Genomic DNA, 19,274 nt, shown 5'->3' on the forward strand with positions numbered 1-19,274 from the left:
TTATATAACTGGATGTTTTAGCTAATTGCAGTATCTTTCATCCATCCATTTTCTGAAACCACTTGTCCTATTCAGGGTTGCAGGGGGACTGAATCCTATCCCAGAGGGTACAGGCACAAGTTAGGGAACATCACAGGATGGGGTGCCAACCCATCACAGGGCACACTCACATCTATGGGCAATCTTGTAACTTCAACTAATCTTAGCATGTTTTAGGACCTGGGGGGGGGGTGGGGGGGGGGGAACCAGAGCACCCGGAGAAAACCCCACAACAACCAGGGGAGAACATGCAAACTCCACACACAGATCGCTCAGGATCCCACTCTCCTAGTGTTGGTCATTTACTGTATAAATGTTTTCTGTAATGTGTGAGTTATACAGTTAATACAATTAGGCGTATGGCGCATAATTTGTAATAATATCAGGAGTTTTTGAAAAGTAACAGAAGAGTTACATGTTACCTTGGTGGGAGACTTAATAGTATGTGTTGTCATATATTAAGTACAGAGAACAGCAAGACAGCGATGTACCTGTTTCCATCATACAGTAGCTGACCGTTCATACATAAGGGGAACCGAAATGCATCTCTATGGAATAGTTTTTGGATGACATTACATTATGTGGCACGTCCTGTCTGTCAAACGTCAGTCCTAGTGCCTCATTCCAAAAACACTCCTTAACACAAATGAAACTGAGCTGTGTGAGCCTCGTTAATGGAGTAATAGAGACCTTGGTGCACTAGGCACTGAAAACTGCCAGGTTAAGAACAAACGCCTGTTTGTTCCTGCTCAGACTGGACATGGACAGCCGAACATTGATATTCCAAAGTAAATACTGAAAGAATCTGGGCTGCTCCTCAAAGGAAAATTAATAAAACGAGCAAAAACTGCTCTGATATGCCTGGGTCTGGCAGGATTTAATACCTGCCTTGTCTGCTATTACATTTGACGAATGAAAAAAAGGAAAAAAATCTTATCAAAAGGAAGGGAGTACAGTGAAAACAGGTCGATATCTACGACCGAGGGGAGCTGGAGTATCTCCCCATTGCTAATAGTTGGAAAAATGCTGAAGTAATCAAATTCTAAAACAGTAAATCTTAGTTTCTTAATAAAACTTTGGACAGATGTGTCTCTTGTTCATGTCACTTCTTAATCGCTAAGACACTTCAATGGTTACAAAGGTGTTTGAGTAAAGCTTCTATATTTAAGCCACTTATCTGCTACTTCGGGATGATCTCAGTGCAATAACGCTTCTGGGAAATGGACCCCCGTCCCCCACAGAACATGCAACCTGTGCAAAGACAGCCGACGCTGGGAAACAGACCCGTGGGAAGCGGCGGTCTAACCGCAGATTTTATTGTCTGATCTGCCATCGTGTTTTGTTTTTATTTTCCATATTAACTAAAAACCAATTTTCTTACTTATTGACCCCCACTATCATGGTGTATTTAATATCTCACTCATACTGCCTCCCATAATTCAATTTATGATGTTTTAGTGCCAAGGGATATGAGACTAATTTTTGTCAAAATGGCTGTGTGTGGAGTGTTGGTGGGGGCTGGAGTTGGGTAATGTTTTAGAGCTGCAGTCTCTTACTGGCCTTGGGTGTGAAGGTGAGGAGGTCATTCCAGGTCGAGGACCAGGCCCCACATGCCAGGTGTGTGCAGAACTATCTCACTATGCGTACTATGCTGCCCTGCCATTGGTCACCACCGTGAATTATGGGCTGCAGCGGATTATGAGGCACTAATCTGGGAAACACTAGACAGAGCCGGAGCTTCCAAGGATGAGCTGGAGATTAGGGAGAGCATTGATGCAGGGCACGCACACAAGCGATCACAAAGTCGCAAAGAATCCAAGCCTTTGCTATCATTAGCTTTGACCTGAAGAATAGTCTCACTGTCATGACCTCTCCTGAACAGGAATATACGAATGCATTAATGGGAGAGAAGCAGAGAGGAATCTTCCCTTTATGAAAGCGTGCTCAGCCAACACCCTTAAGCGTGGTGATATTTCACACTGCGCAGTTTGCACACGTTTCCCTTTACATAGCTATATATTTACTGGAGAATTCGAGCAAAGGTGAAGATGCCCCTCCTTGAACTTGGGCCTGCAAACCTCTGGTTACGGACCAAGCTCCACGGTTAGGAAATAGTTTCCACTGCCTGTTCAATTTGTCAGATACCACCAGAAAGAAAAAAAGAAAAACTTTCCGAAGCATTCTGAAGTGGAAGTAAACAGTGGCGGTAATTGAAGTGTGATATGTGGAAATGTAGTGCACCTGGGTAAACTCCATCGGCAGGCACGCCTATGAACTCTGTGCACAACACTCCTTATCTGTGTTTCTGTTCCACACCGCCAGTGACGTATTGCCACTGCTTGTCCCCTCGCCCAACTAACCAAACACTGGGCCTTTCCGACTGCTAATTATAAACCCCTGATCTGTTTTATGTCTGCCAGATTTTGCAGAAAGGCATAGAAGCATGAATATTAACACACACGTTTACTGAAATGCAAAATAACCCTCTCACACAAATGCCTGTGATACTCACACGTCCACCAGTTTTCCATTAAGCGGACTATGATGTCCTTTGACTCTGTGGGGATATGGTCTGCTACTCCTTCAGAGAAGAAGGAAAAGGGTAGAGATGATCATACTAACAGAACCTAACAGTAGGGACAGGTAACCAAATTTGTCATTACAAAATTCCATATGTTACGTTTTAGCTTAACTTTTAAACATTTAATTACAGACATTAGTGTACAGATGAATCTAATGATTGCCACTCCAGTTACAATAGTCTTATGACAAATTGCAATGCCTGTTTATACTGACAATACAGTGCTACTGCAACAACAATAAAAAATGTAGGACTTCAGAAGATATAATTCAATGCAGGCCACACAAAAAACCTTTGAAAACCAACCAATACCAATTCTGCTCATTAATTATGCTCATTAAACTTACCCATTTAGTGGCATTAAGCAATGGTTCAATGACTGCTAGTAGACATTTTATCACCATTTACCTCTCAAACAATACATCAAAAAGAAAACACTAGGCGCTTTCACACTGCAGTTCCAGAACATGGTCCTGGGCTGTCTCGACTTAGAACTTTTGTACCTTGTAGGAACTTTTGTGTGAACATGATAAAACTCCCTGGTTCCAGAAAAGGTTTCTGGTTCCAGAAAAAAGTCCTGGCAGTGTGAAAGCCAGTGTGAAAGTCTGTGTTGATAGCACACAGACTAGACAGACAGTGTAGCATTGTTGATTAGAAATGGGCTATTTTGTATTTTTTTATTTTGCTTATTGGTTCGTCATTTGTCAATCAACAGATTCATTCATATGCAAGGAAATATGCATCTGGATATGTACTGATACAATAACACAAAAACACAACATAAGAACCTAGCCCAGAGATAGAGAAATTCCTCTTGTGAACATTAAAACCCATTTAGACCTGGTCTCTTACCAAGTATGATGGAGCTAAGGGCTTGCAGTAAAGACTTTGTGTGTTGCTAAACCAATACACTATCCTAGGCCTTGTCTTATGCGCCTCCACAATAAACAATCCAATATCTGAAAACACTGAAATCATCCAGCAAGAAAAACACACAAGTATCTGCTGTCTCGCTCCAGCTCTCCTGCCCTGTGATTTTTACTCCCGCCGTTTGTCTCCTTCACCTTCTTTAACAAAGTTAGCTCTCTCTTCACGGTTCACTTGCCCAGCTCCAAGGATGGGACTTTAAGTGCTGACTTCAGATTGAGCGTAACAAAGTAAAAGAAAAGGCAGCGAAAGAGGAGAAGAGGAGAGAAAAGGGGCTCCATTTGTGTGTCAATCAAGCAAATCTGTCTTGACCCAGTACCCTCCGGTACGCAGAGAAGATGTTCCGAAGGAAGAGCACGAAGAAAAATAAAAACAAAAGGACAGCAGCGAGATGAAGAGAAAAGTGAAAATGCCTGTTTGCAAAGGAAATTTAGCATAGAGAAGCAGGAAAACTCAAAAAGGCCAAAATATCGAGGTATAATAGAAATGACAGAGAATATGTTAAAGGAGAAGAATGAAATGAAAAATGAAATCAGGAAGGGCAGTGAAGGTGTGATGAGCTTTAGAAAATGTACCCGGAATCCAACATGCTGCTACCTCCTTGCTCTTATTGGCTGAGGTCTGTATCAGGGTGGTCTGGACCACCTGATCTCTGGAAGCACTCTCAAAAGGTAACACATGGCCCACTAAGTACGTGAGTCGGAGATGGGTGGTTTTGGTCCATAGACTGTAGTCAGAAGAGCATGCTTTCAAGAACATGGAAGAACTATCCTGAATGACTGTTGTGTGAAAGAATGATGGCAGAGATGAATGGTAGGCCATGGGGTAGACAGCTGAATCAAATGTAAGGAGATATTAGAGGAAGAAAACTGTTGTACCGATTTCATGTTTTTAATCTAGAGCAGGGGTTCTCAAACTTTTTGATCAAAGGTTCACAGATTTTTCCAGAAAAATTATCAATAACAAAACACCATCTCATAAACTTTAATGAATTAACAACGACTTTCTATATTAGATATTAATATATAACAATCATGAACTTCAGGTAAAGACTGGTTTAACGCTCGCTAACCATTTCAACTCTCTGACATTGTGGGGGTGGGGGGGGATTGGGGGGGGATACTATGATGAGTTTGAAGTTTGGTGCTCCTACCTTGTATTTTTGTACTTCAAACCACATTAACCATATTAATTCATAGGGTGCATTATCGGCGGGGTCCGCATTAACTTATGGTTTGGTTTTTGGAGAACCCCTGATCTAGAGGAACATCTTGCACTTCTGACACTTGTTTATAAAGCTACATTACCTAGGTAACTTTATAAAGTCTCTTTTTTGAATATTGAATGGTAATATGGGTAATTTTTTAACATCTCCTGTCTTTACTGAAGCTGTTCTGAAAGAAAACACTTCATAACTGGACAGCGTATCGGAAGCTGAAATGATCACTGAGCTGGAATGTCTCTGCACAGACTAGATTTTTTCATTCACAAACACTTTGGTGAACGGAGCACCATTAACAGCAGACGGTCACTACTGATTAGCCCTCATATTAACTTGTACTTGTGAATAATTATCACACCACGTCAAAGAGTGTTCTTCACTTTTTCTAAAGGTAACATTTAGGAGTTGCTTTGGTAAAAGAGTCCAGCCAATCTAATCAGGGATCCCTTCCTTATCTGTCTCAGGTCAGTCATGATGCTTCACCACCATCTCTGCTTCACTACGGCACATTCTCATGTTGCTGTCATGATTTATGTTACATTACAAGTTACCTTCTACGATCTGGAAGGTCACTGATAGTGTCCAGCCAAGTTACTCTTTAACTGTGTTTTCCATTAAACCCCAGACTGTCCTAAATGTATTGTTTCATCCCAATAAAGAAAATTGCACTGGTGAAATAATAATGGAGAGCTTAGGACCGTTTCATAGAGACAAAGAATGATTTATACCTCATTCAGCCACTTCCACTTTGCTTCCCATTGTCTGACCTATGACCCCCGACCCTTGACCAGCCTATTGTCGACCAATCAGGTGACAGCTAGGACCCCACGAGGGGACAGGGTTTTTACAGCCTGTGTTCACACCAGGAGACCTCCCCACTCATTGTCTGCTGCAACAAAAGTAAAACACCAATCATGACCCCTGTGTGCATCACGTCCGCCCCCTACCCCGCCTCGCCCATCGTAACTCAAAGCATCACCGCATGCCTCCCTGCCTTCTCCTTCATGAACTGTCTCCAGACTCTCAATCTCTGCCCAGTTTAAATTCAGGGGACTACACTGGCATGATAGATGGACGTCTGCATCAGCCCTGAGGCTTTTCGATTAAACGCTGCCTGCAGAGACCAAAAATCAAAGGAAGTAGGTGACGGCCAGTATAGGAGTCTGTTAGCTTGTGTTATTTACTGAGGAAAAGTTGTACTGAGAGTGATTCATATAGTTGTGGATTACACCTATTAATACCAATGGATGCTCAGTAATGTAGGTCAGGTTAATTATTTTGTGTAAATATTCAACAGCAGTAACTTAGAGGGGCAGGTCATTAGTCATTATCACTCCTGAAAGCAGGTGTCTCGCTGTTGTGGTTGTGTGAGATATCAGTCTTCTTTAGCCCACAATGGATGGTTGCACTGCACCATGAACCACTGAGTCATTTTTCATTCGAAGTATGTTTAGCAAACGCTTAGGGATTAGGGAGTGAAGCACATACATGCAGGCCACAAGCATGCACAAAATCGCCACTCGGTGCATTTTTCCATCTCAGTCAGGCTCAACGGCCTCATGGAATGTTCTGGAAAATAGACCCCAACACCCTTCCATGTGTGTTTGTCTGTCATACCAATCCTTGGCAGGAGAATCTCTCTTCAGATTAGTAAACCCACCATTTTTGGGATTTAATGGGACCTGAAGTTGCTTGCTCTTACAATCTTACATTACACCCTGCTGAACAGAACTACAAGAGCATCTCTCGACGATAGATGGCACCTGTGCGTAATAGATGTGGCTACATGAAACAAAAATGTGGCGCGAATGAAACAGCCAGCTGGCCTGTGCTCAGTGTCATCCTGTTACCATGCTGGGTTGTTTGTTTGTCCTCTCTGAATTGGCAGGATCAAATGGATGGTATCGTATTAGACGACCCTAGCAGTCCCCCCAGATGGCAAAGCAATGATCCTACAGCAGGGAAACAGGCAGTCCTCGGGTTAAGAACGTCTGGCTTACAGACATCTCGTACTTACGAATGGACTGCCATAAAGCCTGCTGTATTGAAATTCGGGTTAAATATGTTGGTTCGTAATAAGGAATGCGAGAACTACTTTGTGACCCCTGTGAAAACATTGAGCAGCTTCAGAGGTTCGTTGGCTAGAGGCACAGTACAGTACAGTATAGTACAGTACCGTATGTAGTTACTTTTGTTATAACTGTATTAGTATTATTATTGTTACTATTATGTTCTATATCAGTATTTTTCCAGCTTACATACAAATTTGACTTAAAGACACAGGGAGAATTAGGCATCGAATCCCATTCGTATCCTGGGACTGCCAACTACTGACTGGATCCCTGTTGTGCTGTATTTTGCGTGTGTGGTGTGGAAGCTCCAGAGGATGTGAAAGTGGTGGGTTCCTTCAGGGGGATCAGGAGACTGGATTCCTCTCGTTTGATGAGGCTTGCAGTCGGCAACAAGCCCACCAATCAGCGATGGGAGGCGCTATTTCTCACCTCCCTCCAGGTGGTGTCGACATGACGCGTTAAAAAGGGCACCTGAAGGTATTAACATGCCATATTAGGAGTAAGATCAAAAAAAGTAATTTACTGCCTTCTTTTGTTCTCATTACCCCCAAACATGGACGATCTAATGAATTTTGCATATAAAACATCATCTCAAAACAACCCATACAAGTCAATACATCAGACTTAAGATTTCGTCTTCAATGACCATCGTGGGGACACAGGTTTCTACAGAATTTACTGTGGAAAGTTATGGGGGAACAGACAACCTGTGCCTGTACATGTATGATTCAACAAACAAACAAAGCCCATTTCAACAGATATACAAAGATCGACACAGAAAAGAGTATTAGGGTAAAACACAGACCTCTCTTTGAAGCGGTGGGACTGGCCCACAACAGCGGAAATCCCTGTAAACATTTGTCTCTCCAAACCAAATGTAACAATGAAATCAGTGATAGATATAAATAGTTTATTAGTAGTAATACCCAAAGTAGAAGGTGTTTTGTTTGTACAGCAAGAGAATCAAACAAGTAACAAATGGTTATAAAAATAAGGTGTAGATACGTATCTTGAACAGAAAAGACAACCAGCCAGCCAGCTCCACCAAAAGAAAGACCACCATTGGTGAGGAAACCCTAAAGAACATGCAGAATTCTGCCGTCTCCGTGCAAGGTTCTAAGGTTCCATCTTTCCAAGGTTCCAATGTCTTGATAAAAAGGCCTGTCTGTTATCTTAAGGGATCAATTCCACTTCCTGTCCCGATTTACACGGTCGGATGGACGTCAGTGGCTGTCCCCGTTTCCTGCGACTCCACCATCAGCTTCCATGATCCTCACTAATGCCGGATCCAGTCACCAGCTGACGCCAAGTCTAAAATGTGCTTCCCGGTAAAATCATATTTTCTTACACTTGTGGAATGCTGTCCAAGTCCACACAGCCGGCGGTATCAAAACCTGTTTCTCAGGGTATAAGCAAGGTCTGGCGTAAGGCCATCAGACACTGGTTTACTGGGGCGTGCTCCTGTTGTCCTTAATGGTCCAGCTCCCCATGTGTCACGTATTGTGCAGACCAAGGCCCTGTGTACGTCTGGCACCTCCTCCTCCACCAGTTTTACCAAATTTCTGTGACAGAACCAAGAACCTCAAGCATGCTTGAGTCCCGTTCAAAGCTCGGTGCTGTTGTCATTCCCATCATCAGCAGCTGGCCCGGCGGAAGCCTCCGGACACCGGCAGTGCAGAACGACAGTCTCCATTTTGCCAACACCTTTGTCTTTGTGTTTGCTGTTTTGCTACTTCGCTGCTTCTGCATTTGCTATTTGGCTGAATTTTTCGAAAGGCAAACGTGGGAGGGCGTGTCTGGGATCAGTGGAGGTCAAGGTCGTGCCCCACGCCCCCATCACCATGCTGGAATCCCAGACCTTGTATGACTCACGTCATATCTGTTGAGAGACGGAGAGGGAGGGAGAATTACCTACCTGCTATATAATAATAATAATAATAATAATAATAATAGAACATTGGTGAGAATAGATGGGGTAAATCTATTTGATTGATAATATCCACAAGTTACCAAGGTTATAAAATACTGTAAGAGGACAGAGTCACTCTTTTTTATGCTTTTTTATTTTTGAGTTTATTATGGTATACAAACAAACAAGCTCATATGTGCAAGTTGCACAAGTACATTGGAATGCTTCTCTTCACTGGCCCCATCTTGCTCTCCATAGTTTGGGGGGGGGGTCACAGTGCAGGGTCAGCCAACATACAGAGCCCCTGGAGCTGGGGGTTAAGGGCCTCGCTCAAGGGTCCATGGACATGTGACAGTTTTGCTGAGGCCGGGGCACAGAGACTTGGCCCACTGAGTCACTCACCGTCCCCTAACGTTCCACACAAGGGCATGTTAGCCTTTGAACTTGTAGGGCAGGGTTCCCCAATTCCAGTCCGGGAGGGACGGTCCGCAACACAGTTTGCAGATTTCCCTGCTCAAACATGTCTACTAAACCTGGCGATTGGCTGGTGAACTGAGTATTATCATAATGCTGAGTGACAGGGACCCTAAAAATCTGGAACCTAATTGGATGGATCTGGGTTTCATGGGGCCCAAAATCCGCAGGAGCCCTGACAAGAGACACCGCTATGTCACCATGGTACCCATGGTGTGACACCACTATGTCACCATGGCACCTATGGTGTGACACCGCTATGTCACCATGGTATGATACCGCTATGTCACCATGGTATGATACCGCTATGTGACCATGGTGTGACACCGCTATGTCACCATGGTATGACACCGCTATGTGACCATGGTGTGACACCGCTATGTCACCATGGTACCTATGGTGTGACACCGCTATGTCACCATGGTGTGACACCGCTATGTCACCATGGCACCTATGGTGTGACACCTGTACAGGCGTGTGAGCGTTAGGTACCTGTCTGCACGTCCGAGTGCTGCGATGTGCACACACACTCCAGGTGGTCCTCGAGTCGCACCAACACCTCCCTCAACTTTGACCTCCTCCGGACGTATTCAACCTTGGCCACCTGGTCAGGGGTTGGGGGAGGATGAGCTGTTAATTCAGCTGAAGCCAAAGCAGAAATCTCTCTCCTCCCTCCCTGAAACACACATACTCCACCATTTCCAGCAGAAGTAAGTTCCACCCTGACCTACGAAACCCTTTTAATGTCAATAAAGAAGTTGTCGTTCTAAAGAAATTCCTGTATGACCGACCAGAAGTAGGGAGTGATGGACACTCTTGCAGGAAACAAACATTCAAAATATGTCATATGAATAGCAATGGGAAACTAAAACTGTTTGCCTGGACCATACATGAACGAACAAGGGCTTGACACCAAGGGCGCCAAGAATTTAGCCGTTAATTCCACCCTATAATGCAGTCATGCGCTTTTTTGTTTACACTTATGCATGTTCAGGTATCATAAACAAACAAGAATGAAAATGAAAATGAACATGAAGTGTCAATAAGACTATGTGTAGGAAAGAGAGAGAGAAAGAGAGAGAGCCAGAGAGAGAGAGATAGGGGGAATCTCAAAATGGAGAAAGGGTGATATAATGGCTTAAAGGTGCGAGGTTTTAAGTGCAGAGATGAAAGAACAGATACAGAGTCACTGAGAACAGGAAGAGAGATTTTTAATTGAATTGGATAATAAGGCGTGTGGGTTTGGGGTGACTTTCTGAAGTGAATGTGTGTATGGGCTCAGGGGCTGTTCAAAGGTGCATTCCTGGGGGGGCGGATAGGGGGCTAGACTCTCTGGACAGGGATGGGGGTAGTTTCACCTTAATCTTAAACCCAGCTGGGGTTGCTGGCAAAGCGGGCAGAGCTGCAGAAAGATGCCATGCAGAGCCAAGCCCCAGTTCAGCAGGTTAGCGCCAGGTCAGCGTTTCCTCGGGCTGACATATCTCAGGGCCATGACAGCTCCTGGCTCGCTCTCGCATTCAAAAAAAACAAAACAACACTCATATCCCACTACATATCCCTCCTCCTGGCACGAAAAGAGAAGCGTAAGCTTTACCTGCCGGAGCTGTGACTGCTTTAAGGCCAAATAAAAAACAACCGCGAGGCTCCCGTGTGGACAGACGCAGAGGAAAACACGGGAAAGAGCCGCTGGCTACCGCACTCCAAGCAGCTCCCTCAGACACTCATCTGTCTGTTCATTAATCAATATCTCGAATTTCCACATGCCAGCTGATCTCAGGGCAGCGTCTGCGAGAGCCAATGCACCAGCCTTTTGGGTGTCGGGGGTCTCACAGAGCTGCTAGCTGCCACAAAAAGGGTCAGACTGCATTATGGGAAGAACCAGGCTATTGTAACCTTACCTGCTGTTTATTATTGCAGTGAGGTGAATGCAGAGTACATCATCTATCATATTGCATACTGCATTAAAACTGCAATTGGTAGAAAGTCCCCATGCATGCATCGGTGCGTTAAGGCACGCTCGGCCTGCGTCACCTTGACAGTGCGGTGGTGTCTGCGCGACGGGTGGCAGCGCATGTTTCCCGTGTTGCAGCAGCCGGTGCAGCGCTTCACCTCCACGCACGGCGGCCACAGCAGGAAGTTGGCGGAGGTGGGGTCCACCTGACTGCGCGGGATCTCGTACACCACCGTCCGCGTCTTACAGGAAGCTGGCACGGCCTCCTCTGGGGAGCGGGGGGTGTACAGGGTAGTGGTCACAATCCAGCACAGTATTCTATTATGTTATACTATGGCTCCAATGTAGAGTTTCTCAGTCCAGTCCTCGGAGATCACCCAGACAGTCCACATTTTTGCTCACACCCAGCTTCCAGCACACTTGTTTGTTTGGTTCAGCTGTGCTGGTCTGGGCTGACAAACGCGGCTCTGATGTGTTACATTCTAATGCAGCCCCTGTTCATTACATTGTAGCACTTGATTGTTTGTTCTTGTTTGTTTGGTTCAGCTGTGCTGGTCTGGGCTGACAAACGCTGCTCTGATGTGTTACATTGTAATGCAGGCCCTGTTCATTACATTGTAGCACTTGATTGTTTGTTCTTGTTTGTTTGCTTCAGCTGTGCTGGTCTGGGCTGACAAACGCTGCTCTGATGTGTTACATTGTAATGCAGCCCCTGTTCATTACATTGTAGCACTTGATTGTTTTTTCTTGTTTGTTTGGTTCAGCTGTGCTGGTCTGGGCTGAGTAATGCTGCTCTGATGTGTTACATTCTAATGCAGCCCCTGTTCATTACATTGTAGCACTTGATTGTTTGTTCTTGTTTGTTTGGTTCAGCTGTGCTGGTCTGGGCTGACAAACGCTGCTCTGATGTGTTACATTGTAATGCAGCCCCTGTTCATTACATTGTAGCACTTGATTGTTTGTTCTTGTTTGTTTGCTTCAGCTGTGCTGGTCTGGGCTGAGTAATGCTGCTCTGATGTGTTACATTGTAATGCAGCCCCTGTTCATTACATTCATAACACATTTCTACTCCTCACTCAGCTGAGGATGGACACTCTGCTCACATACAAGATGTGTTTCGTTACCATAGAAAACAAAGGGGAATATAGACACTCAGCCAAGCAGACACATAAAAGTTGCAACTGCCTTTCCACACACGCACACAGATATAAATTTAGTTTGCATGTTGTTCTAAGAGTCTAACTGTTCCTGCATTAGGGGAGTATAGAGGAGGTTGACAGGCCATGACTGGAAATATGAAATGGGGGATTTCCCCCAATCATGAGCCGCTGCACTCCTTCACCACAGCCAGAGAGAGTGGCTGTTATCCTCCCAGGTATTTATGTAATAGATGGTTTTGTCTAAAGCAACACAGACGTGCAGAGGTCAGACAGCTAGCCTGGGCCCAGGGACAGGCTAACAGCCTTCCTCAAGGAACCTGTGGTGATATGATCATGCTGCTGGCCGAGGGATTCAAATCTACAACATTCTGGACATGGGCACAGATCCTTAATATGCTGAATTACATCCTGTTCATGCACATCTCCCACCCCAAGAAAACGCAGACAGTGATGGCAGCCTGGGGCTTATGGTCTTGGCAGAACCTTCTACGGTACCTGTGATCCTGGAATATATTTTGCAGAAATGAAAAGCTAGCTGTAATTTTCTTTTAAGAGACTTTTCTATGTTCATTATTATTATTAGGTGCCGACAAGTTGACGTCAACTCTTGGAAACTACTGAGGTGGCACTGCTCCAGAACCTTCTGTCTTCTGTTCGAGTCTTCACGCGTGTTCATACCACATGTTATTCCAAAATTATATTATCTTATAAATCATTTTGTTCTGAAGGGGACAGCATGTGGCTGGGGAGGGTGCGATTTACCGATGCTTCTTTTTTGCCTGATACGGCCTTGTGAACTCTTCACATCTGTGTAGTGGTGCCAGATGTCCTTGTGGTACCTCTGCTTGGTCTCCTCTATGACGTCATTTCCTGTGCCAACAGAAAAATAACAGGGACTCGTCACGTGACTTCACTACAGAGAACATTAGCAAAAATACACAGTCTTACAGACCACATAAGTAAAGTCTGTTTATAACTTTATAATGTTTATAACTTTTAGCCATTAAACAACATTAGCGGCAACAAACATTTTGGTACAGTAGAAACCTGAAAGAATTAAGATGGCTCATCAAGCTACAGTTAGATCCAACTTCATTCTCTTCATAAACTCTCTCTCTCTCTTTCTTTACCTTCAAAGTGTTCTTAAATCCCCAAACTGTCTACAGAAGACCACACAGTAATGAGACTGCTGCGTTCTAGCAATGCAAACAGGTCAGTAATGCATCCACAAACAGCAAGAGATATGATCCCTATAGGGATGATTGGAACCAGTACTGGATTATTTACAGTTATTCCTCATTAAGGGCTTGGTTTCCCACCAACTGATATGACAGATTTTAAAACTGATTTTTAACTGAACTCCTAGGAGTAATTAAACGTGAATAACGTATTCATAAAGTATGCACGTGTGAATAGCATATTCATAAATTTCACATTAGTGGATTTTCTCAGCAAGTTGGACACGAATTCCCCAAAAATTGTTACAGTGTCCATGGAGCTCTCCCAGAATCCCCAGCCCTCTATGAATGGAATGGTGCATTATCACCATGGCGACTCAACATTCTCTATCCATTCCTGCATGCCCGTCTGTCACGCGATCGTGAACGTCAGCTGTATCGTAAAACCTTTATACTCTGGTGACAGCTGTTTCTTTCCCATCTGCACACATGCCCTTGCAAGGTGTTAATTCTCCTGTTTGTTTTGGACACCACAGTTCCGGGCCGATTTCGCCCCGACCAAATATAGTCCCTGACGTTACTGTGGACAGAAGGGGAGTTTCCATTCCTAGCCATTCGCCTGTCAGTCAGCGGACTCTGATCCTCAGGAAGGTTGAACGTGACAACTGGAGGCTACCCGTCTGACCCCACAGGCCGGAATGTGCCCCAGTATGACAGTACTTGACTAACGCTTCTAATTCCATGGCATGCTGAGCGACCCACCAATGAGACTGAGCACAAACACACAAAGCACCATAACCATAGCCACATGCAAGCATTCCGACACAAACAAACCACAATGCCTACAAACACACATCAGCGTTGTCTAATCGACAAACACACATTGCAAACGTAGAACTGAGCGAGCAAACACAGCCTTCCCACTCAGCTGCCCCTACAGTTACAGCTGTCACCCCTCTTGAAACATCGCCCCCCTACCAATAACTCACCAAAAAAAAATTACAATCACTCACAATAACTATACACAGATAAGCCACTTTGATATCAGATCAAAGCTGGGAATTAATCGATTCTTTGTGATGACAAAGGAACCTTTCAGTAATGTTGTCCTACAAGGCAAAAAAAAAGTATTAAGACAGTGACTCAAAGAGTCCTAAATAGTGTCTACTGAAGAGCGCCAAAATAACACCCATCTGATTAGCTGCTGGAAAATTCCAAAGCTTCTCTCATCAGCCTTGTTCCTTGAAGACCCCACATAATGATGTTCATACTGTACAGCAACCCTAGTAATCCCACAACTCTCACGGCCTCACCCTGAGCACTAAATCCAACACACTACACCAGAGACCACGGCCCACTCTGAAACGCAGCCCTTAGAAGCCAGATCTGCATTGTCAGACTAACATGTTGCAAAACAATGGCCCGATCCAAGTCGGCCAGCAGTCTGGTTCTGGGAGCCACTCCCGGCTTCTGAATGAGTGCTCTGAGCCGAGACTGGACCTGGACAATGACCCTGACCTGACCGGCTCCACCAGCTCTTTCTCCTACTGTTAGCGCCAGAGCATCTGACCGCTCCTTCCCACAGACAGGACCCTGTCCCAGGCCCCTGATCTGCAGCCCAGCTCTGCCCTGCTCCTGCATGCGCTGGCTATAGGTCAGGTTCCTTTAATAATATATCCATCGCTGGTCTGCTAAGGTGAACAGGAAGGTGGAAACCCGTCTGCCGGACGCCCACTGCTGACTAACATCTTCCTAAGCCTAACCCCAAACTGCCGCATACTGTACCTTTTTAACTGTTACCCAGGATTCCATTCTTTCCTCTTACATTGAGTAGTTAGGGAGTTACTGATGATTTAACTATTAAGTCTCGGGAAAAGGGGTCAAATAAAGGTTTCACATCTACCTCCTAAAAGATTAGACGCTTAAGTATGACATGGGGTGGGGGAACATTGGCGAATAACATGCAACAGTCCAGTACAAAATCACACGTATATCAGGGGTGCCTTGTTTTATGGGCAAGGATGTTGTACATCTATGAGTCAGACAGGTATGAAGGTTAAACTTTATATAATTTTGAAGGGCTGGCACGAGTAATCATGTCATCTGACATATTTATGCATCTGCAACAACATGGGGGATCCTGTTGCCACAGAAAACATTCCTACGTTTAATCCCACTACCGACACCTCGTCCTGTGCTCTGCTCGGCGCGGAACCTCAATGGGACAGAAAAGTGCTGCTTTTAAAAACTCATTTGCTGTGCATCACGGACACAAAAGCGGAACTCCTTTCATCTGACATGCAGGAATTTCTGCATGAATAATACATAACCAGACGCTGGCCGTTCCGCCGCCGTCATGGTAGGAATGACAGCAGTATAATGAAGTTAGCCACTTGACCTCTTAAGCGCTGCCTATTAGATCTAGTCATTTGCATCTCAATGATGGCTATAAATAGCACACCACACCAGTGCGACTCACAGTTCAAGGCGAGTGATCATACGAGTGATTGCATATTCTATCATCATTATTGGCTATTTTATCACAATTTCCACCGATGCTAGGTTGATTACGAAGTATCGACATCGGTTACAAAGTAACGTAACACATAATATAATCGCTCAGATAATCAGAAGGTCATATAAACCCAAAATAGTTTTGGTTAGAAACATATTTGATGGGTGATGTCCAAGTGTGCAGAGTACAGTATGTTGGCTACGCAAGATTTCAGGTCTGGGAGCCTCTCAGCTATGCATGTAAGGTAATCACTTTGAAAGGAATTCGGCCGTATAACAAACAGGGTATGCATTTACGCTAGTCTGATCCTTCATTAGCCAAGTCGTACTTTTTATTTACTAATAATCACCAAATACCATTTTTACTGATGAATCAATTCCCCAGGGAGCACCTGGAAATCAGTTCGCACCCACTGCATGTGAGCTGGACAAAAACTGAAGACACAGATGAACTGGCTGATAAACCAGTAACCCACAGTCAATATGCTGGGAGGCCACAACACAGCAACGGTTAGTGAAGCATGTAAGAGTCTGTTAGTGTGATTTCTTTATAAAGGATGTAATAAAAATCATTAATTGGGAAATGTTAACTGTGCTGTCGACCTGGGTGCCAAATAAAGCTTAAGTATGTTTCATCTATATCGACCTTCACAAATCAATAAATCGCATAAATTCATTAGAGGTATTTTGGAGAGAAGCTCAGTGGAAACAGTTAAAATTAAGGGAAGGAATTTACCTACGGAATGGATTTCAAGGAGCCGCTGGAGGTCGCTGATGCTGCGGATTTCGCTACGGGACAGTTTCTCTATAAGGTCCCGAGGAATCGGAGAATTCTTCATGTAGAAAAAAACAGAAAGTACAACTCAGAGAAAAAAATAATCATCGAAGATTTTACATATATACATTACATAACGTCAATTTATTATTATTATTATTATTATTATAACATAGGGCGGTAGGACGAAGCAAAGAATCTCTGCAATCATCAAAATAAGGTAAATTATATATTTCCAGTTATTTAAAGTGGAACTTAAATGCAAATCAAATGACACAATCAACAACAACGTCCATACATTATTATTAGTGACATTGAATAGGTCTGCATAAAACAGAAATCCTTCAAAAATATTTTCGGAAATTTCTTTCATCATAACAACAATAAATAAATATTATTTGTTAGGCCTATATTTTTTTACCGACAGTTACCAAATGTATTTACAGCTGTATCCATGTATAAAGTCGAACACTTTCGTTTATAACAGAGGTGTCAGGATAACTGTACTTTAGCTCGGAACTTTATTAGGAGTTTAATCCGCAACAAGTCCGTGTGTCCTCATTTAACACGCTGCCAAATACGCCGCTTCACGTAGAATCATACAACGCAGTGAAGTACGGATATCTCGCTGTAGGTGGAAAATAAAGCCTACATTTGGGACGACTGACAGCGGAGATTTTACTTAAAACTAAAAACAGTTGTCTGCAAAGCAGTATGTGCATACCTTCAAACAGTATGGGCACAACTGGGCTCCCTCACAAACAAAACAAAACGTGCGAAGCATTAAAATCACGTTTAGACATTTGAAAGCGTGTGATATTTTACCTCTTTGGTGGCACATGGCATGCACAGCGAGCAGACGAGGAAGCAGTACAGTGCGGTTCCCATCGCTCGCTAATCCCGTTTCCCCCAGACCAGGAAAAAAGTGACCCTGTAGGAGCCGGAAAATTGCTCCTAGCCGCAGGGAATTCAGCACCATTCCTCAGTGACACAGCCCGAGCCGCAAGCCTCCACAACTCATGGCGGACTTACGAGCATCTTCACTGAAATACAGGTGTAAGTTTCTTTAGTGTCTCACACCGGCTACATAAAGACCAGAGCACGCCTTTTGCTCACGTCCTTGTATCTTTGATGGGCGTTTAGTTGGAGGTAGAACAACATGGTTATTTCTCTTTAATTGTTGAAAAAACGGGCTACTGAAAAAGTCCGGCGGTAAAGCGTTATAAATAAAACACGTTCCCGTATGTTTACAGAGAGGCCTATATTTATAGTACGTATGTATAAATATAATATTTTGTACAAAGTTCAAAAGAAACCACTAATGATGTAGCCTAAGTAGTATTAAAAATCTCGCAAAACATTCTGTACAATATGTAATCCAATTTTGCCGTCCAACAAAGAACATTCCATATTTTTTTCCCCTTTATCCCTCTGTTCGGCTTGTGAAGTGATTTGCGAAAGTCCCGATGGCTCTTTGGGCTCCGCAGTGAGAGCGAGCGCTTTCCAGTGGCGCAGTGCAGCTAAGCTGCGCTCCAGTTGCGCCTCCTTCCCATTCGCGTTCGGGATCCTCTCACTGCCTCGCCCGCAATCTGGTTGGCTGGCCAGACCTTGGATGTTATAAAAAGTAACAGCAACCTATGCATATCCATCCATATTACATAAAGATATACTACAACTATTCGTATTTATTTATATAACGAAAGCATTAATATTTACGGTAACACTTTCTATGAATGCCATGTCTCTAACAATCTTTGAACTCATTCACAACGCAATGCATTCATAAAGCATAATAAACATGGCTATAATTTCTATTTATAAAAAGACATAATATTAAATGTTTTATGCACTGTGAATGCTTTATGAAATTCTCATGCATAGATGCCTTCATAATACAGTAAAAAACATCTTTATAATTCTTATATTCAAGTGAAGTGTTGCCGTATTCATGATTCACTGCCCCTACTTTATATAAACACAAATTATAGCTACCAACAATATTTGTAATAATATTTTTAAATTGTCAGCAGAACAGACAGCTGACTTCACCCTCATTTAAGAGCCTCGCACCTGCAGTAACAGGGATCTGAATCTTGAGGAGTTTTTAAGGAGCATGTACTCTGTGTCACACGCCAAAGACAAGTTAACTTACGTCGGTAAATTCCCCGTAATGTGTGCGAGTATTTGTTCTGCAAAGGACTGACATCTCGTCCACGGTGAAGCCCAGCCTTGAGCCCTGGGTGGGCTCCCGGCTCCCTGTGACCTGGACCAGGTGCAGCCTGTGCAGGATGGGTGAGTATTACGGTTCTCTTTGAGAACCAGTTTCATGTTGTCTGCACAGTTCCCCTTTCAGGGATCGGAACTGTATTTGCCTGAAAGTTCACTTTAACTAGCCGGAACAGCTGTTCCTCAAGCTCAGTGGACCGTTTGTAAATATTATTGATCAAATATTTGTGCAATATTGTACACTGT

At 43.8% G+C, this 19,274-nt stretch overlaps 1 protein-coding gene across 1 annotated transcript; it reads right to left on the bottom strand.

The window, feature by feature from the left end:
* Nucleotides 1-7,737: 7,737 nt before the first annotated feature.
* On the bottom strand, nt 7,738-19,030 carry LOC111860586 (platelet-derived growth factor subunit A-like). The gene is made up of 7 exons (XM_072711964.1): nt 18,955-19,030; nt 17,628-18,409; nt 16,764-16,860; nt 13,098-13,205; nt 11,256-11,443; nt 9,717-9,828; nt 7,738-8,720 (listed from the first exon to the last, which is right to left on the bottom strand). Exons 2-7 carry the CDS (start codon nt 17,688-17,690, stop codon nt 8,710-8,712), a joined length of 579 nt encoding a protein of 192 aa, XP_072568065.1. The 5' UTR covers nt 17,691-18,409; nt 18,955-19,030; the 3' UTR covers nt 7,738-8,709.
* Between the last annotated feature and the right edge of the window lie 244 nt (nt 19,031-19,274).

The sequence above is a fragment of the Paramormyrops kingsleyae genome, chromosome 5 (genome assembly GCF_048594095.1).
Source record: "Paramormyrops kingsleyae isolate MSU_618 chromosome 5, PKINGS_0.4, whole genome shotgun sequence".
NCBI classification, from domain to species: domain Eukaryota; kingdom Metazoa; phylum Chordata; class Actinopteri; order Osteoglossiformes; family Mormyridae; genus Paramormyrops; species Paramormyrops kingsleyae.

Coding starts and splice junctions, on each gene's coding strand:
- LOC111860586 (XM_072711964.1), bottom strand. CDS start 17,690: ATGGGAACCGCACTGTACTGCTTCCTCGTCTGCTCGCTGTGCATGCCA. Junction 13,206..16,763: donor CCTTGAAATCCATTCCGTAG/GTAAATTCCTTC, acceptor CTGTTGGCACAG/GAAATGACGTCATAGAGGAG. Junction 11,444..13,097: donor CAGGCAAAAAAGAAGCATCG/GTAAATCGCACC, acceptor CCCGCTCCCCAG/AGGAGGCCGTGCCAGCTTCC.